Below are 14,487 nucleotides of genomic sequence, written 5' to 3' on the forward strand. Positions count from 1 at the left end.
AATTATAGAGTAGGGTAGTAGGGTAGTAGGATACGATCGCGGCGTAGATCGCTATTCTAGGCACGCACCTATTTAAATTGCTTCGCTAGTTATAGCTTCGAACGCTACCTATCCTATCACTGCGCTCTACTGGCAGCCGCCCTATTCGGTCAAAGTGCGCTTAATTTGGAAGCTTCCTCTTACTAAATGCACTTTTGCATCAAGACGGGTTGCTTCGACAAGTTTCATGCAAATCTACATAGAAATCATAATGCTGTAGGCATTTGAATTACGTTGGTTACCAAGATCAATGTTCTTAAAATTTGGTTAAGGTCACGCCAAGAAAAAAAGGTCACGTGCCGACCGCGCATGAAATAGTGCAGTTGTAATTAATAGATTGACTACGATGAGTCTATGAAAGGTTCGTGTAATGACCGTATCTGTATACTTGTAAGAATCCCGCATGCTCGACGCTGCTTAGTATGATCAGTGGTAGTCAGTAATTCCTCACGTGGCCCGAGCCTCGCTCCAGTGTCCGTAACGTCAAAGCCGCCTTTCCCAACCTTCCAGTCAGGGCAGGTCGCCATGGAGGCCGCGGGTCAACTCGTAATAGTTGTGTGGTTGTGTGGCTGTGTGGCTGATGGACTGGCTCGAGTAAGCACGACACCAGCATGTTATGTGATTTGCTAACCAATCGACGGCATGGCTGCTGTAAGTGATGTAAACGGAGCACGTTCTCGTGTACGCTAGCCACTTTGTAACTTTGAACTTCTTCGTTTACACTAGCTAATGTTGGTTGTGATGATGTGACCAGGGCCGTTTACTTCAACCGCCTCGTAAATTACCTGATGACGCAGTCACTATCCTTTTCCGCCACGCTAGTCTAGATATTATTGGTCTAAGGTTAGCACTTTTATGCTAGCGTCTCCTTGAAGGCGCCGCCTGCCAGCTTAAATCACTATATTTGGTGAACTGCTTGTTTGTGTTTGCGGATGCCAGGGCCATATGTATTGTACATGTCTCGGTGCAAGGTGACTTTTAGTCTCCCACCAGGCAGGGCGGGCCGATAACACCATTGAAGGGTGAAGATAATCTCCAGGGGAGTGTTTTGAAACAACGACAGAATATTTATATTGTCTCATACACCGACCACACCAAATACAGTATCTGAGTGCGAAGAGGGAACATTACTTTAACTAACTATGGATGATTTCTAATTGGGACATTTCAATACGCGAAGTTCCGCTTTCCCCTTGAACGATGTCACGAAGCCAATCTTGTCAGGAAGGACCAGTTTCCACTATTTATTTTTGTTCTTGAGGAGAACCCTCGCTCGAGGAAGCGGCAACGAGACACTCTCGAACCTCTCTCTACAGACTGCCTTAATTCGAAAGCATTTTAAAGGATCAAGGATGTGTCCCGAAAAGCCAGTGCAGATACTACTCGACGGAGGAGCTAACTTGAATGGTCAAGGAGGATACTATGGTGATACCATTCAAGCAGTCATACGGGCTTACGCTGCATATTCATCCAGAAGGATAGATCTGAACTTCTGCCAGCTTTTACCGACCATTTTTGCCAATTGCATTAAGGAGAGGTTCTGGTTCCTAAGCTCTTCCTGTACTTGATTTGAAAAGGCTACATACCTAGAGTGAAGTCGCTTAGGGTGCATTATGGTCAACCTTCGGTGTGGGTTGGTGCTCGTGCGGTTGAGGCCTTGGTGCGTTTTATCGCCACATAAGCACTGCCTTCTCTAGTGACGAACAGTGTGTAAGTGGTTGTGGAGTCTCTCCTCGAGCATGCGTGGATGCTGTCGAATGCATTACCTTGTTACCGGAAGGTAGTAGTCGTGTTTAAAGATGCCTCAGCCAACTTTACGTGACTAACTAAATTTACAAAAGAGAATAATTACAAAGTGTCTCTCGGAAACTTGAAGAAAGTGGGTCCATGGCTACTGAGTCGTATAGAGAGACTAAGAGGAAGAATTTGAAGCTAGTACTTATATAGATAGATGTTACGCCTTATCTGCATTAGTGCTTACTGCTATATGCCGGTCGCTACCAATTTTAATGATATCACCAAATCTTGCGAAGTTGGCCCTTCAGATGTTTGACGCAATATTAGATTTCCGAGTTCACTGTTTCTAGCAAGTCTCGTGGTTATCTGATAGTATCTTAGCTGAACCGTATGTTGTCACGATATCTCTCCAACAGCTCTAAAACTAATGTCCAAGCAGATTGAACAATACCAATAGTAGCATCATCAAAAAACGGAATGGCAGAGCTTCGACCGGTGTTAGCCATTGGAATAGCAGGATATTTAGGCATGACACCAGCTCAGATGGCTGAAGGCACAGCCAAGATAGCCCAAGATGCCATCACAGCAGGCATTGCCTTCGACGCTCGATTTATCAACCCCGATTTCCCTCTAGAGGAAAGAAATAGTGTTAAGGAGCACTTGGAAAGCAGGAAATGGGCTATTGTTGCAATTGGAAGTGGCTTGCGGTTGCCAGTAGAACAAACACGACTCCTAGAGGACATTGTCAATATGATCTTATCAACCGTGTCCCCAACCCCTAAACTAGCATTTCCAACATTACCGGCTGAGATGATCCCAACATTTGAGAGACTTCTCAGATCGAGTGTGTAATTAGTCAAAGAATCAATCATGCTTGCTTGGCAATGTGGGTGGTACCGGGTTTCATCCTCTTCTCGATGCGATGACCATATGCCTGTTTCAGTGAGCCAAAACATCCGATATCTAGAGGCTGAAGTATGTGAGATGAACGCGGAGGCATACAGAGAGTAATAATATTATCATCCTTGCAGTAGAGCTCAAAGTCGGTCGAGTGGTGAAGTGGTGACTGCCATGGCCATCGAGGATAAGAAGACGATATCGACCCGAGGTCCGAGGCTGAGTTTACTTCTTAAAGTGCTGAATACATTCCAGGCCTCTCTCATTAGTGGTCCAGCCGTTTGGGGATATAGCGATTACCCAGTCGTGAGGGAGAGTACTATTTTGGTACCAGTTGAGAGATGATATTTACTGGAAACGATGATGTACGGAGGGACAGTCCAGCCCTGCGCGTTGACACCTTGAATAAATGTAACCCATTCCCGATTACCAGGCTGGATTAGTCTCGTGTTAGAAAGTCCTTCGGTGCTTGTCACGACCATACCTGTTGTAATACCCATCATAAACCCGGTCTCCTCGAAGTTGAAAATATTCGAGTCCACGATGCCATACTTAGTGATTGTATTCCTCACGACCGAGATCAAACCACGAATCACCCCTAGATCTTCGCATTAGGCTCTCCCATGGTCGTATCGACGAAAGAAACGCGTCTGGAGCTCTGGTTGTCTCTTGACAAAGTTTGCGGACCAGCGCTTCCCGACCTTCGGCGCGTCGCGCTTCGCAAGCAGTCGATTAGCCATATCTTCTACCTCACAAAGCCGGGGAAGGAAAGATCGCACATCAAGGCCTAGAACGTACTTAATAATCGTCAATCCTTCCAGGACCGTTAAGATCCGTGAATTGGGAGCCCTATCGCGTCGAGACATGGTCCCGCGAAGCCATCAACTGAGCGTGACGTGGCTGACCGAGTATAAGCGTGCAGCTGACCGTATACTAACTTTTGGGTCGCATTGGATAACTTGAATGCGAGGTTTAATTGAAGATCAGTAGAAGTGGTTGTCATCATTGGTGATAGAGAAAACGCGGTGGAAGGTAAGAAGTGCATAATTTTGGGTGGAGTGTTTCACCCGCTTGTCTGTTTCACTCGCTTATCATCTACGTTACTAGATAAGAGTAACTTACTCTAGTTCTCCTCCTAGTCCTACGTCTAGGTAAATCGTGTTCTAGCGACTACTTAATAGAGGTATTAAAGACTTTCTAGCCTCTTTAAACGATTAAATATAATATAAATGAAGGATTACGACTAATAATAAATATAACTAGTAAGGGAACAACTAAGGCACGGATACTAATACGGTATTAACGCTTTTATTCTATAGAGGTGTATATATCGACTTATTAACTAATTACTTAACGACTAAATAATAACCTCTTATCGACTAATGATAAGCTCTTTGATGCTCGCAAGGCTCTACTCTATCTACCGCTCCTTACGTGACCAAGGTACTTACGAAACGCGTGGCCACCCCGATATAATATAGCTTAAATATAGAATTACTAAGGATTTACGAGACTTATAGGCTTAGAACGTTAAATTGTAGATATAGAGTACTACTAAATTATATTAACACTGGATTCTCTTAACGTCCTTAGTTTTATGTTCTCTAATAAAACTTTGAGGCTCGTTTAATATCGGAAACTTTGATGTCTTCCCTTGCCCCCTTTTTATAGTTTTGAGAAAACCGCTACTATATAATAACGAATATAGCCGTATAGATAAATACTAGTACCGCTATCGGCACGATAATAGCGTTATCAACTATAAGGTCTCTAAGGAATGCGAAGCGTTTTGTCGTGAAGCCTGGACAGGGAGAGACGATTTTAACATCCGTTTTCTTATTAGGTCGTATATAAAGCTTCAACTGCTGTAGAATTCGAGCGCTTTGATAGACTATAGAAAATATAAAGTACTGGAGAAACTACAAAATGTGTAATTCGGTATTTACTCCCCCTTCACGACTAGCATTAAAGGATACCTTGTGTCAAGAAAACCTAGCCCGCTATATCTACTTCTTAGCGTCTCACTGGATCTCCTCACGAATTTCGAGTCGTTCTAATGTATCTTCGAGGAATTCACGAGATGGTAATAAGAATAGTAAGCAGAACTCCCTAAGCGGCTGCCCTTACGCCTTATTACATTTACAGAGCAAGTTTTTGCGTGACAAAATCACTCCTCGTGACCCGCTCTATTTTAAACAAAAAACTATATGTTTTTGCCTTGGACTCGGGGCATGTTGATCTATAGCGGCTGGGGGAATCGCGTAGAAAGTTGTACGTCTTCCATACATGGATGGGCAAGGTTGATTGAGGCGAAGTCCTAATACCCCAGCGTAGCGAAGTTCTGATGAAGAGTCTACAACCTAGGGTTCACCATAACATTCTTTTCGGCCGGTGCGCAACGTGAGCTCAGCGATCGGAAACGGACTCAAATGCTGGTTCGGAATCCTTACCACGGACCTCGGCTTCGCTGTACGCCAGCCGGTCGGAGTTAGGCACCGGCTTGCCCCAACCTGCACGAGGTTGTCTTAGAGAAATTTCTAGATAATACTCACTCGGACGAGGAGGAAAACAGCTGTGCACGATTTTTCCGTGTTCATGTTGTACAGCAATGGGGTCCATTAGGCTGTCTACGTATTCAGAAAGCCACGTGCCCGAGTATCCACAATGCAGTCCTCAGAAGATCAGAATTGTATTTGTCGGCGCAGGTGCGGCAGGTCTTCTCTTTGCTCACAAGGCGGAAAAATTCTTGACGAACTATGAACTCATTTGTTACGAGAAGAACTCCGTCGTTGGAGGGACTTGGTACGAGAACAAGTATCCGGGTTGTGCGTGCGACATTCCTGCACATACTTACACCTTTCCCTTCGAACCAAACCCAGAGTGGAGTGGTTACTACAGCTACGCGAACGAGATCCAGAAGTATTTTTTAAACTTTGCCAAGAAATATAATGTTGAAAGATATATCCGCTTCAACACTACGGTCCAGAAAGCGCAATGGCGTGAGAAAGACTCGAAATGGGTACTCGAGCTCAAAGATAAAGATGGGACTCGATTTGAAGATACCTGTGACGTTCTAGTTAATGGCTCTGGTGCCGTAAACAAATGGAAGTGGCCTAGAATTCCAGGCCTTGAAAAGTTCCAAGGGCAACTCGTTCATTCCGCCGCTTGGGATTCTTCCATCAACTGGGAAGCGAAGAGAGTTGGACTCCTCGGCAGCGGGTCCAGTTCAATCCAGATACTCCCACAACTTGTGCTAACGGCGAAGCATGTGGATGTCTTCATACGAAATCAAACCTACATTGGGCCGCAGATCGGCAGTAATGTTTCTAACAAGGACGCCGATCCTGACGCCATGGAACCGCATGCGGCCGGTAAGCATCAGTATACGGAGAAAGAGAAAACAAAGTTTCGTGAGAATTCAGATTATCATTTGGCCTACCGTAAAAGTCTGGAGCGCTCGGTCGTTACTGGATTCCAGATGTTCTATCGCAAATCAGACCTCAATATTAAATCTAAGGAAGTTCTGCAAGCGTCCATGGCAGAGCGTTTAGGCGATCGCGAAGATCTCAAGAAGGCTTTGATTCCTGATTGGAGTCCTGGATGTCGACGCCTTACGCCAGGCGAGGGTTATCTCGAGGCTCTTACCAGTCCTAATGTTTCAGCGGTCTTGGAAGATATACAAGAGATTACCGCCACCGGTCTCAACACTATCAATGGTCAGCAACACGCAGTCGACATTCTTATCTGCGCCACAGGATTTGACGTGGCATTTGTGCCTCACTTCACCATCACTGGCACAAGCGGACAGGTAATGCAAGAGCAGAAGCAACCTAATATTTATGCAAGTATTGCAATGCCTGGTTTTCCCAATTACTTTATCGTGAACGGTCCGCGTGGCAATTGGGGCCAGGGTTGTACTTTACCATCGATGGAGGTCCAGGTTGAGTATATTCTACAATGTTGTCGCAAAATGCAACAAGACCACATACGGTATATTGAGCCACGATTTGATATCACAAGGCAGTTGAACTTCTATATGGATGCCTGGCACGAGAAACATAGCATCTGGACCGAGAACTGTAGGAGCTGGTACAAGGTATGTTACAAATATGAGACTCGCACATCGATCATTGTAACTAATCACGAAATACCGGCAGGACAACCAGATCAATGGTCGGGTATACATTTGGCCCGGATCTCTGTTACATCATTTGAAATACCTCAAAAAGCCCCGTTTTGAGCATTATCACATTGTATATAACGATCCGAGCAATGTTTTTGCCTTCCTGGGAAATGGGTGGACTATAGGCGAAACGCAGTTCGGCAAAGACGTGCCTATTCCATATATCCGCAATCACGAAGATGAGGAATGGGACATAGAGTAGGCGCTGGTAATGGCTTTAGTGATTCTGCGCGCGTCTCTAGATCCTTAAGAAGCCTTATAGAAGCCAATTTATTGCTGTTCTGAGCTCTTACAGGGTTAATGTTAGTACTAGTATGTGGATTTCCTGGATTTGTTCCATACTATTAGAGATCGTCTCGATCCTCCTTTAACCTAGCCTGGCCTGGCAGGTCTAGGTGCCTAAGGAGCATTCTTCCGAACCTTACGAACGCCTGAAAAGATCAGGGACATTATAATCCCTCAACAGCGTACGTTCTGTTGACTATGGTTTGCTAGAATGAGTCTCACGACTAATGTGGACGAAGCTTTCGCCTCGGCCTGTGAGTGAGACAGTTTCGTCCGTCGACGACCCGACCCGCGATGTGTTCGGATTGTTTTTAATAGACGGATCTGGGTGATGGCAAACGTACCGTTGCCGAGGCACGAGAAGCGCTGTCGTAAGCAGATAACAGCTTAGAGTGTCGACCCGTTTTCCTACAATATAGCTCGGAGACAATGTTTAAGTATATATCCGCAAACTCGTTTGTTACGGACACCTCAGATATTTACCCATATCCTTAACCGTTTTTCTCCCACGATATAATTAATCTCCCTCAAAATGACTCGCACGCGAGCTCAACTATTGCACATGGCGAAAAGCCTCTTCGAGGTCTACAACAAATGGAATCTCGAAGACATCATGGCACTACGTACCTCTGATTGTACTCATAATGTCTTACCATCGTCATTAGGTCAGGCGCCCCTCGACAACAACGCCTTCCGCCAGTTCGTGGAAAATTTGATGATTGGTATCCCAAAGGGCTTCAACTTTACTATCGATGAGAAGGCGCCACTTGTGGACGAGTCAGCTGGGAAGGTGATAATTTTCGCCAGGAGTAAAGCAGAAACGGTCGCCGGACCATATGCGAACGAGTATATTTTTGTTATCACAGTGGACGAAAGTGGTACCAAGATTGCACGGGTGGATGAATTCGTGGATGCCACAATTGTCAAGGAGTTCTTGCCAAGATTTGAAGCAGCTATGGCAAAGGTTGCTTAAGATAAGAGTACTCAGTGGGGCAACAGATAATGTAACTTTCCTAAGCCACCTAAAAATCCACGCTGTAAACTTTATGATTTCCCGACTAATTCGAGCTTAAACTCGATTAGAAAAACTCCTGTGGCGGTGATCAAAGCCTTCAACTATATTTCAGTTCTGTTCAACATAACTATTAGAATTTGTGGTGAGTATAATTCGCGTCGTGAAGATGACGAAGTGGTGCGGTGGTTTCGGAAATGTTGCATTATTTGTTGCCCGATTAAGTAACGACTACCGGGGTAGTTGTGATTCTTGCGGGATATGAGGATTTAATTCAGCCGTAGGAGCTATTAGACTATATAGACTATTTGCTAGCTTCGATGATAGCGTCTTAATGCCTGAGCATCGAGTCTTACGAGGGTCCGAGCTAATACCCTTAGCTTCGACGCACTAAAGTCTGGGCAGACGTCTTTTCATCCTTTAGCAGCCATAATAATCGCACTATCTTCCAAAGTGACGCTTAATGAATTGCTCCACAGTAATCATCCCAACATTGGGAAAGGTTTTGTTCAGTGTTTGGCCTTGTCCAAAACTTAACTCCCGATTAGCCAGAGCCTTGTAGAATTGGCTGGATAGTTTTTCGATGATATCACTGCTTTGAAGACCTTGATCGATGTCATGCTCACTGAGATATTTGACTTCGAAAGATCGCCCAGTAACTTGTTGAGCGACATTGAGGATATTTTTGAAAGTGGTTCTATCGCCCACAATGAAACTATCGTGCTCCCACTTGGGTAGGTCAAGTGACTTGACGACGAGGGGCACGATATCTTGCAGCCGTGAGAACACGAGTTCGTCGTTCCCATCTTTGACAAGAGTCGCAGCTCCCTTGTCCATAAAAATCCCGACAGTCGGGCCATGATAACCCGCAAGAGCTTCCTCAGGCTCTTTCGTTGCGCCATAACCAAGGGTGTTTATCCAGATCCCACATTGGAACCGTGTGACCTCAAGGCCAGACTTGAGGCACTCTTGCCACACTTCCAGTTTCATGGCATAGAGACCGATTGTTTGATAGACAGGCACAGACCACTCCGAAGGAGCGAAGCGGCGGACACCGGCCTCCTTGGCAGCGGCCAACACGGCGAGGTGCGATTCCACGTGGCCCGTCAAAGACCATATACCACTGATGATAGTGTGGACTTTTTGAGCTTTGAGAAAGGCAACAAGAGTTGCGTGCCCGCCTGGAAGATATGTTGCCACATGAGTCGGAATGCCTTTCGCAGAAAGCTCTGGCTGAGGGGAGCGGGAGACGGTGACCACTTTATGTTGCGTGCTCTGGATTGCCTGAACCAGAGGACTTCCGATAGTGCTCGTTGGAGCAATGATAGCGACGACGACCATCTTGAATACGGAAGATTCTCACTTCCAAACACGATCGAATTGCAAAGTATGAGTTCAAGGAGGAAGGAACGAGGGAATTTAAACCCTTATCGAAGGAGGATATCCACAAGCGACAATATGGAAGCACTCTTGATTTGTAATGGAAGCCTCCAGCTAGTGCCTTCGAAGTCAGCTCCACGGAGTGATAAGTTCTGTGGTAATATGTCAGCAACAATATGTATCCACTGTGAACAGTCTCATGGTCGCTGCTTGTCACGGAATAAAGACGTCCGGGAGAACAGGATTTGCCGTCCTATCTCCATGATAGATGATGGCCACGATTCTGCTTGTCCATTCATCCAAGCCCAACGTTTACGTCTCTACAGCACTTTGATCATGACACCTCGGGATAAGAGCTAGGCAGATACTGTCGATACAGCGCGATTATCTTCGTGGCTTGGTAATGTGGAAGATACGACGTGGGGACATGCTTTCCGGGTAAGAACTAAAGTTGAGATTGCGAGCATACTATGCCCATAGTAAAGAAACAGTGTTGAAGTACAAGCAGAACTCGACGACTTCTCTCCTCCTAGTCCTACCAGGGGTAGACGCCGTCTTTATGTAACATCTTTCCCACATGTTGATCGCGTTGACCCTCTATGACTCTCAGAATTGTCTGACCTGAGATACGCGGGTCTCCTGCTCTCCCTCCCGAACTGATGGCCTCCTCCGAGCGGCCACGGATATTTGATCGTACATGACCTGGACAAACCCCGAATGTTTTGACTCCTCGTGGGCCAAGTTCCTTTGACTCTTCCACTATGAGCATATTAAGCGCTACTTTGCTGATACGGTAGACCGTCGTGCCTGGTCTATTCGAAGAGGGATCATCAGGATCTGACGCCTTATGAAGGGACCCTAGTCCACTAGTTATATAAATCGATCGAGGCTTAGAAGACTTCAGTAGCAAGGGCTTGAAAATCTCGGTAACAAGCGCAGGACCTATAATATTCACCGCGAGTGTATCTTTTAGTCTGATCTGAAGATCTGGATCTTGGTTTGCTATATGTCTCATAAGCCACGCCACGTAGGGTGTAATTGAGTCACTCACCGCAACCTGCATTATTTATAAGTACATCTACTTTACCAAAGTCTCTGAGTACTTCACGGGCAGCCGCCTCAATAGAGACTCTGTCGGTGACATCAAGCTGCAGAGCTGATATCGAGCCTTTGACGTTGGCATTGCTGCTGATCTCAACCAAGGCTTTCTCAGCGTTCTCAAGATTGCGGCTGCTGAGAATGACGTGGTAGCTCTCGGATGCTTCAGCGATCACTTCGGCAGTTGCATATCCAACGCCCGAATTTGCTCCTGCACCGGCGTTAGCTTAGTCTCCGCATTTGACTCGACTGTATCAGTCAACCTGTGATTAGCACCACTGTTGTTGCGACAGCCATGGAAAAGATTGTTGTGTAATGGTTCCGGCTACAACTTGTCCCTTGGGATAGTAAACACATAGAACCCTTATATGTATGTGGAATCGGGTAATGGAATCAAGTCAATCAGGGGAACAAACATATCAAACGGACCGAGTACCGAGGAGGAGTCGACTTGGCGTATAGCCTGGTTTCGGATTGTAGACCTGTCGTGTTTGCTGCGGTGATAGAAGTTCGGCAACACATAGAACGATACACGGAGAGCCTGACTTTGATTCTCCTCGCCTCAATTTTAAATCTTTAGCCAGATTTTCACAGCTCTGTGATTTGAAATGGAGGAGCTAACAGATGCACAACTTGATGGCTCGTTCACTTTGGGCACAATCAAACCTAGTTGACAGACCTAGGGCTCGGCGCAAGATCGGTCCGCAGTAGTTTGTAGGTATTACCAAAAAATGATGAGTCATCTTTCCTCGTTGCGATGTAGTCGATAGCGGATGACTTTCTCGGTTGTTTCGTCCGCCGTGCGCTTTGGAGTTGTGGCCTAGACTACGCAAGGACTCTATTCGATCACGCTTATTGCTGTCTAGGTAACGTATCCTGCCTCGACGCGGTCTTTTGCTTGCCTGGCTGCACGAATAAGATCGACTTTTTAGGGTCGTGAGCCAGAGATGATGAGACATTAGGCTTGTTCTGATCGCTCTAAGTACATTGGGATACTCATTGTTGCAGCTAAAGGCTGTTGTCAGTGGCAGAATCTGTGATGTCCACAACCACGCGCAAACCACTCCATCGTCTGTAGGAGAAAATTATGCGTACTCATGAAGAAGTCGACCCTCGTGACCCTCTAGCCAATGGAAGTGGGAGTCTCCTAAACACAAAGAGAGGTTCTTTCGGATGGGTCTAAACTAAAAGTGCGGCTACGAGAAGGTCCTATACGACATAATGTCAGCGACACTATTTGCATGCATCACGTCATCCCAGATATCACCAATTTCTTCACCAAGTAGATCTCGACAATTGAAGTTTGAAGGCATGTCAGCAATCTCTGGCCCGGTATTCACAGCTGCTAAATAGTCCAACGGGCCGAAATTGGATCGCTCAGATGGTAAGTGGGAACTCTGCGAAAGGGTGCTCTGACAATCTAGCGTGGCATTTTCCTGGATGGGTCTGGCTAATACTGGAGCTTTGATGACATGCGCGAACTCCAATAGTTCCCTTAGCAGCTGGTCGTCGAAGGCAAGGTTCCTCCTGGCAAGGACGCTCGGGCTGACCAAGACACGAGCGGTGCTGGGGTCGATTTTCAGTTTCTTGAGTGAAATTGCCTGTGTTATAAAGTTAGTCATTCCTTTAACAACATTTGAGGAATACCACAAGCGACCGGCACCGAAGTGTTCGATGTGGATCTATTTCGCGGTAACATACCATATTCTTGTAGCACTGCTGCCGTTCCGCTTTAGTCTGTAAGAAGTGGAGGGCTACTGACACCTTTGCAGTAGAATCGAGAGCAACAGCTGCATTCTCGTGATGTTCGAAGAGTGAGTGCAATGTACCGGCAGTCAATGCGCAATAGCCGTAGACGCTACTTTCTAAGACGCAGCCGCAGTTACTTGCGCTGTCCAGCAGAGCCAATAGATCAGATGCATGTTGCCTACACCTTTCTAGCGCCTCGGCCAAAAAGCTGTGTGGAATCTCCCTGTTATGAGAACGGCATCGATGGTGTAAGAGTGCCGGATGATCCAATAGACAATGTGAGAGGTGAAGTAGTGCCTGTGAGAACACGAAATGGCTTACCGGCTGCTGGTCGGCGTTATTATTCTCACTCACGGTTTCTTCCACCAGCTGTCCAAGATCCGTGGCAGGTAAAGGCCATCGGGATTCCAAATTCCGGAGAGAACCGAGTATCTCTGAGTACTCGCTACTGCTAAGCCACGGTGGCTGCGTATAGTGCGTTTGGGTTGCCATGCTATATTTGACCACACGTCCGAGTGAAGATGCAATCACTACAACCCTTGCAAAATGGCTAAGCTCGTGGTATGGAAAAGGGCTGCAACGTTCGTTGAATAGGTATAAATTTGGTACTTGAGGCGTTGTTCGTCCTTCCTGGAATATAGCCTCGGCATCTGGTAGTCTAACTATACAGTCGATATCGGTAAGCATTGTTGGCCTGTGAGAGCTGATCGAAATGAGTCTATCGAGTAGATAGATGGACCAGAAAGTCCGTCGCCGAGCCTCCTGCTCGTGATCGGGAATTGTCGAGTCCGGCTCCTGGTGCAAATGGAGTGCTTGCGCGAAGCGTATTGCAAGGCCAATCTTCATCCAAGCAAGCTCATGATGACCATCTATCTAGTATTAGAACTGTTATTTCCAACGAGAAGGGCAACTTACGTATAAAATCTATCACAGATAGTAGACTCGACGTCTGTACCAATGTGATGTCAAGCTCGCTAGTTGGATGGAAGGCATATTGAGTAACCTGTGTCCAGGCGATATCGCAGTAAGGCTGAACTAGTTTGTCTCCGTCATTCGTAGCGAAAAACAGCGGTGAGAATCTAATCGCCGTTGCAGCGAACGCATAGAGTAAGTAGACAGGAAGTTTTCTGTGTGAATGCTGCCGACGGAATGTGCGCTCCCGAAAGTAGCTATACGGTTGGTTGTGACAGTATTTGAAAAAGTCGTCTATAATACCAGCAAACATCGACTGAGAAGGAAGCTGTATGGGATCGTTTGGTGTTATCGGCACGACAGCAGTTGACGAGATGTTTGCATGCGAATTGGCTCTTATCGAATTGAGATTGACCTCTGCCTCCACTTCGATCATTCCGGCTTTATCATAGGTTCCGGGAGCGATGGACTTCAGCTGCTGCTCGAGTATTGATATCCTGGTGGCGAGAGTCTCATTCCGCAATACAGTAGCTCGAGTCCTGGATCCTGACGCTGAACCGATAGCCCAACGACAACTTAGAAAGGATTCAGCGCACGTACGACAGACTGGCTTCTCCCCGTTACAACGGGCCTTTTTCTGTCTGCAATTCAAACATGCTTGCTGCGCCCGTTTCGCGCTACGCTTTTCTGCACCGAACACTCCCGCACTCATCATTAAATTTGACTCAACACGACTTTGGTAGAAGATGAGAGGTTCTAGGGCGTGCTAATGAGGATGTGGAAAACCTCTAGGAGTGCGGCCGCTCTTAAAAGTGACTAAAACCGAAAATGCGCCAGGCTTTTAAACCTCAAGCAAAAAGGCGGGATATCGATGCGGGGTTATTTGTAATGCGGTGGGGACTACGGTACATACAGAAGGTGTTGTAGAATTGGCCTAGTATGCTACCGGCTTCGCCTGTAATTAATGTATTCGAGCTAAGGTATTTCCGGTACCTCCAAAGAGCACAGCCATTCCCATTCTAAGCACCGATGGAACTGGAGGCCTGCATCATACGGGGTGTTTAGCTCGAAATTATATCGTGCATGACTGTCCACGCCTCTGAGTATGTCAAAGACACGATCCGTTAAGCTTGTGCAAATAGATCGGAGAAACGGGCCCCTTTTCGACCCCAGATAGTCAAGGAACACGGAAACT

At 46.4% G+C, this 14,487-nt stretch overlaps 5 protein-coding genes across 5 annotated transcripts; 2 read left to right on the top strand and 3 right to left on the bottom strand.

Annotated features, from left to right (window-relative positions):
- Window positions 1-5,281: 5,281 nt before the first annotated feature.
- On the top strand, window positions 5,282-7,058 carry LTR84_009125 (uncharacterized protein; the record flags this gene model as incomplete). The annotated part of the gene is made up of 2 exons (XM_064852667.1): window positions 5,282-6,769; window positions 6,831-7,058. 2 exons carry the CDS (start codon window positions 5,282-5,284, stop codon window positions 7,056-7,058), a joined length of 1,716 nt encoding a protein of 571 aa, XP_064701131.1.
- Window positions 7,059-7,673: 615 nt separating this feature from the next.
- LTR84_009126 (uncharacterized protein) lies at window positions 7,674-8,114 on the top strand (the record flags this gene model as incomplete). The annotated part of the gene is made up of 1 exon (XM_064852668.1): window positions 7,674-8,114. One exon carries the CDS (start codon window positions 7,674-7,676, stop codon window positions 8,112-8,114), a length of 441 nt encoding a protein of 146 aa, XP_064701132.1.
- Window positions 8,115-8,594: 480 nt separating this feature from the next.
- On the bottom strand, window positions 8,595-9,494 carry LTR84_009127 (uncharacterized protein; the record flags this gene model as incomplete). The annotated part of the gene is made up of 1 exon (XM_064852669.1): window positions 8,595-9,494. One exon carries the CDS (start codon window positions 9,492-9,494, stop codon window positions 8,595-8,597), a length of 900 nt encoding a protein of 299 aa, XP_064701133.1.
- Window positions 9,495-10,068: 574 nt separating this feature from the next.
- LTR84_009128 (uncharacterized protein) lies at window positions 10,069-10,928 on the bottom strand (the record flags this gene model as incomplete). Its single annotated transcript, XM_064852670.1, has 3 exons — window positions 10,069-10,590; window positions 10,616-10,842; window positions 10,895-10,928. The coding sequence occupies 3 exons, from the start codon at window positions 10,926-10,928 to the stop codon at window positions 10,069-10,071; spliced, it is 783 nt and encodes a 260-aa protein (XP_064701134.1).
- Window positions 10,929-11,827: 899 nt separating this feature from the next.
- Window positions 11,828-14,004, bottom strand: LTR84_009129 (uncharacterized protein; the record flags this gene model as incomplete). The annotated part of the gene is made up of 3 exons (XM_064852671.1): window positions 11,828-12,232; window positions 12,333-13,249; window positions 13,296-14,004. 3 exons carry the CDS (start codon window positions 14,002-14,004, stop codon window positions 11,828-11,830), a joined length of 2,031 nt encoding a protein of 676 aa, XP_064701135.1.
- Window positions 14,005-14,487: the final 483 nt, after the last annotated feature.

Source organism: Exophiala bonariae (assembly GCF_035927105.1).
Source record: "Exophiala bonariae strain CCFEE 5792 chromosome Unknown scaffold_36, whole genome shotgun sequence".
In the NCBI taxonomy this organism is placed as follows: domain Eukaryota; kingdom Fungi; phylum Ascomycota; class Eurotiomycetes; order Chaetothyriales; family Herpotrichiellaceae; genus Exophiala; species Exophiala bonariae.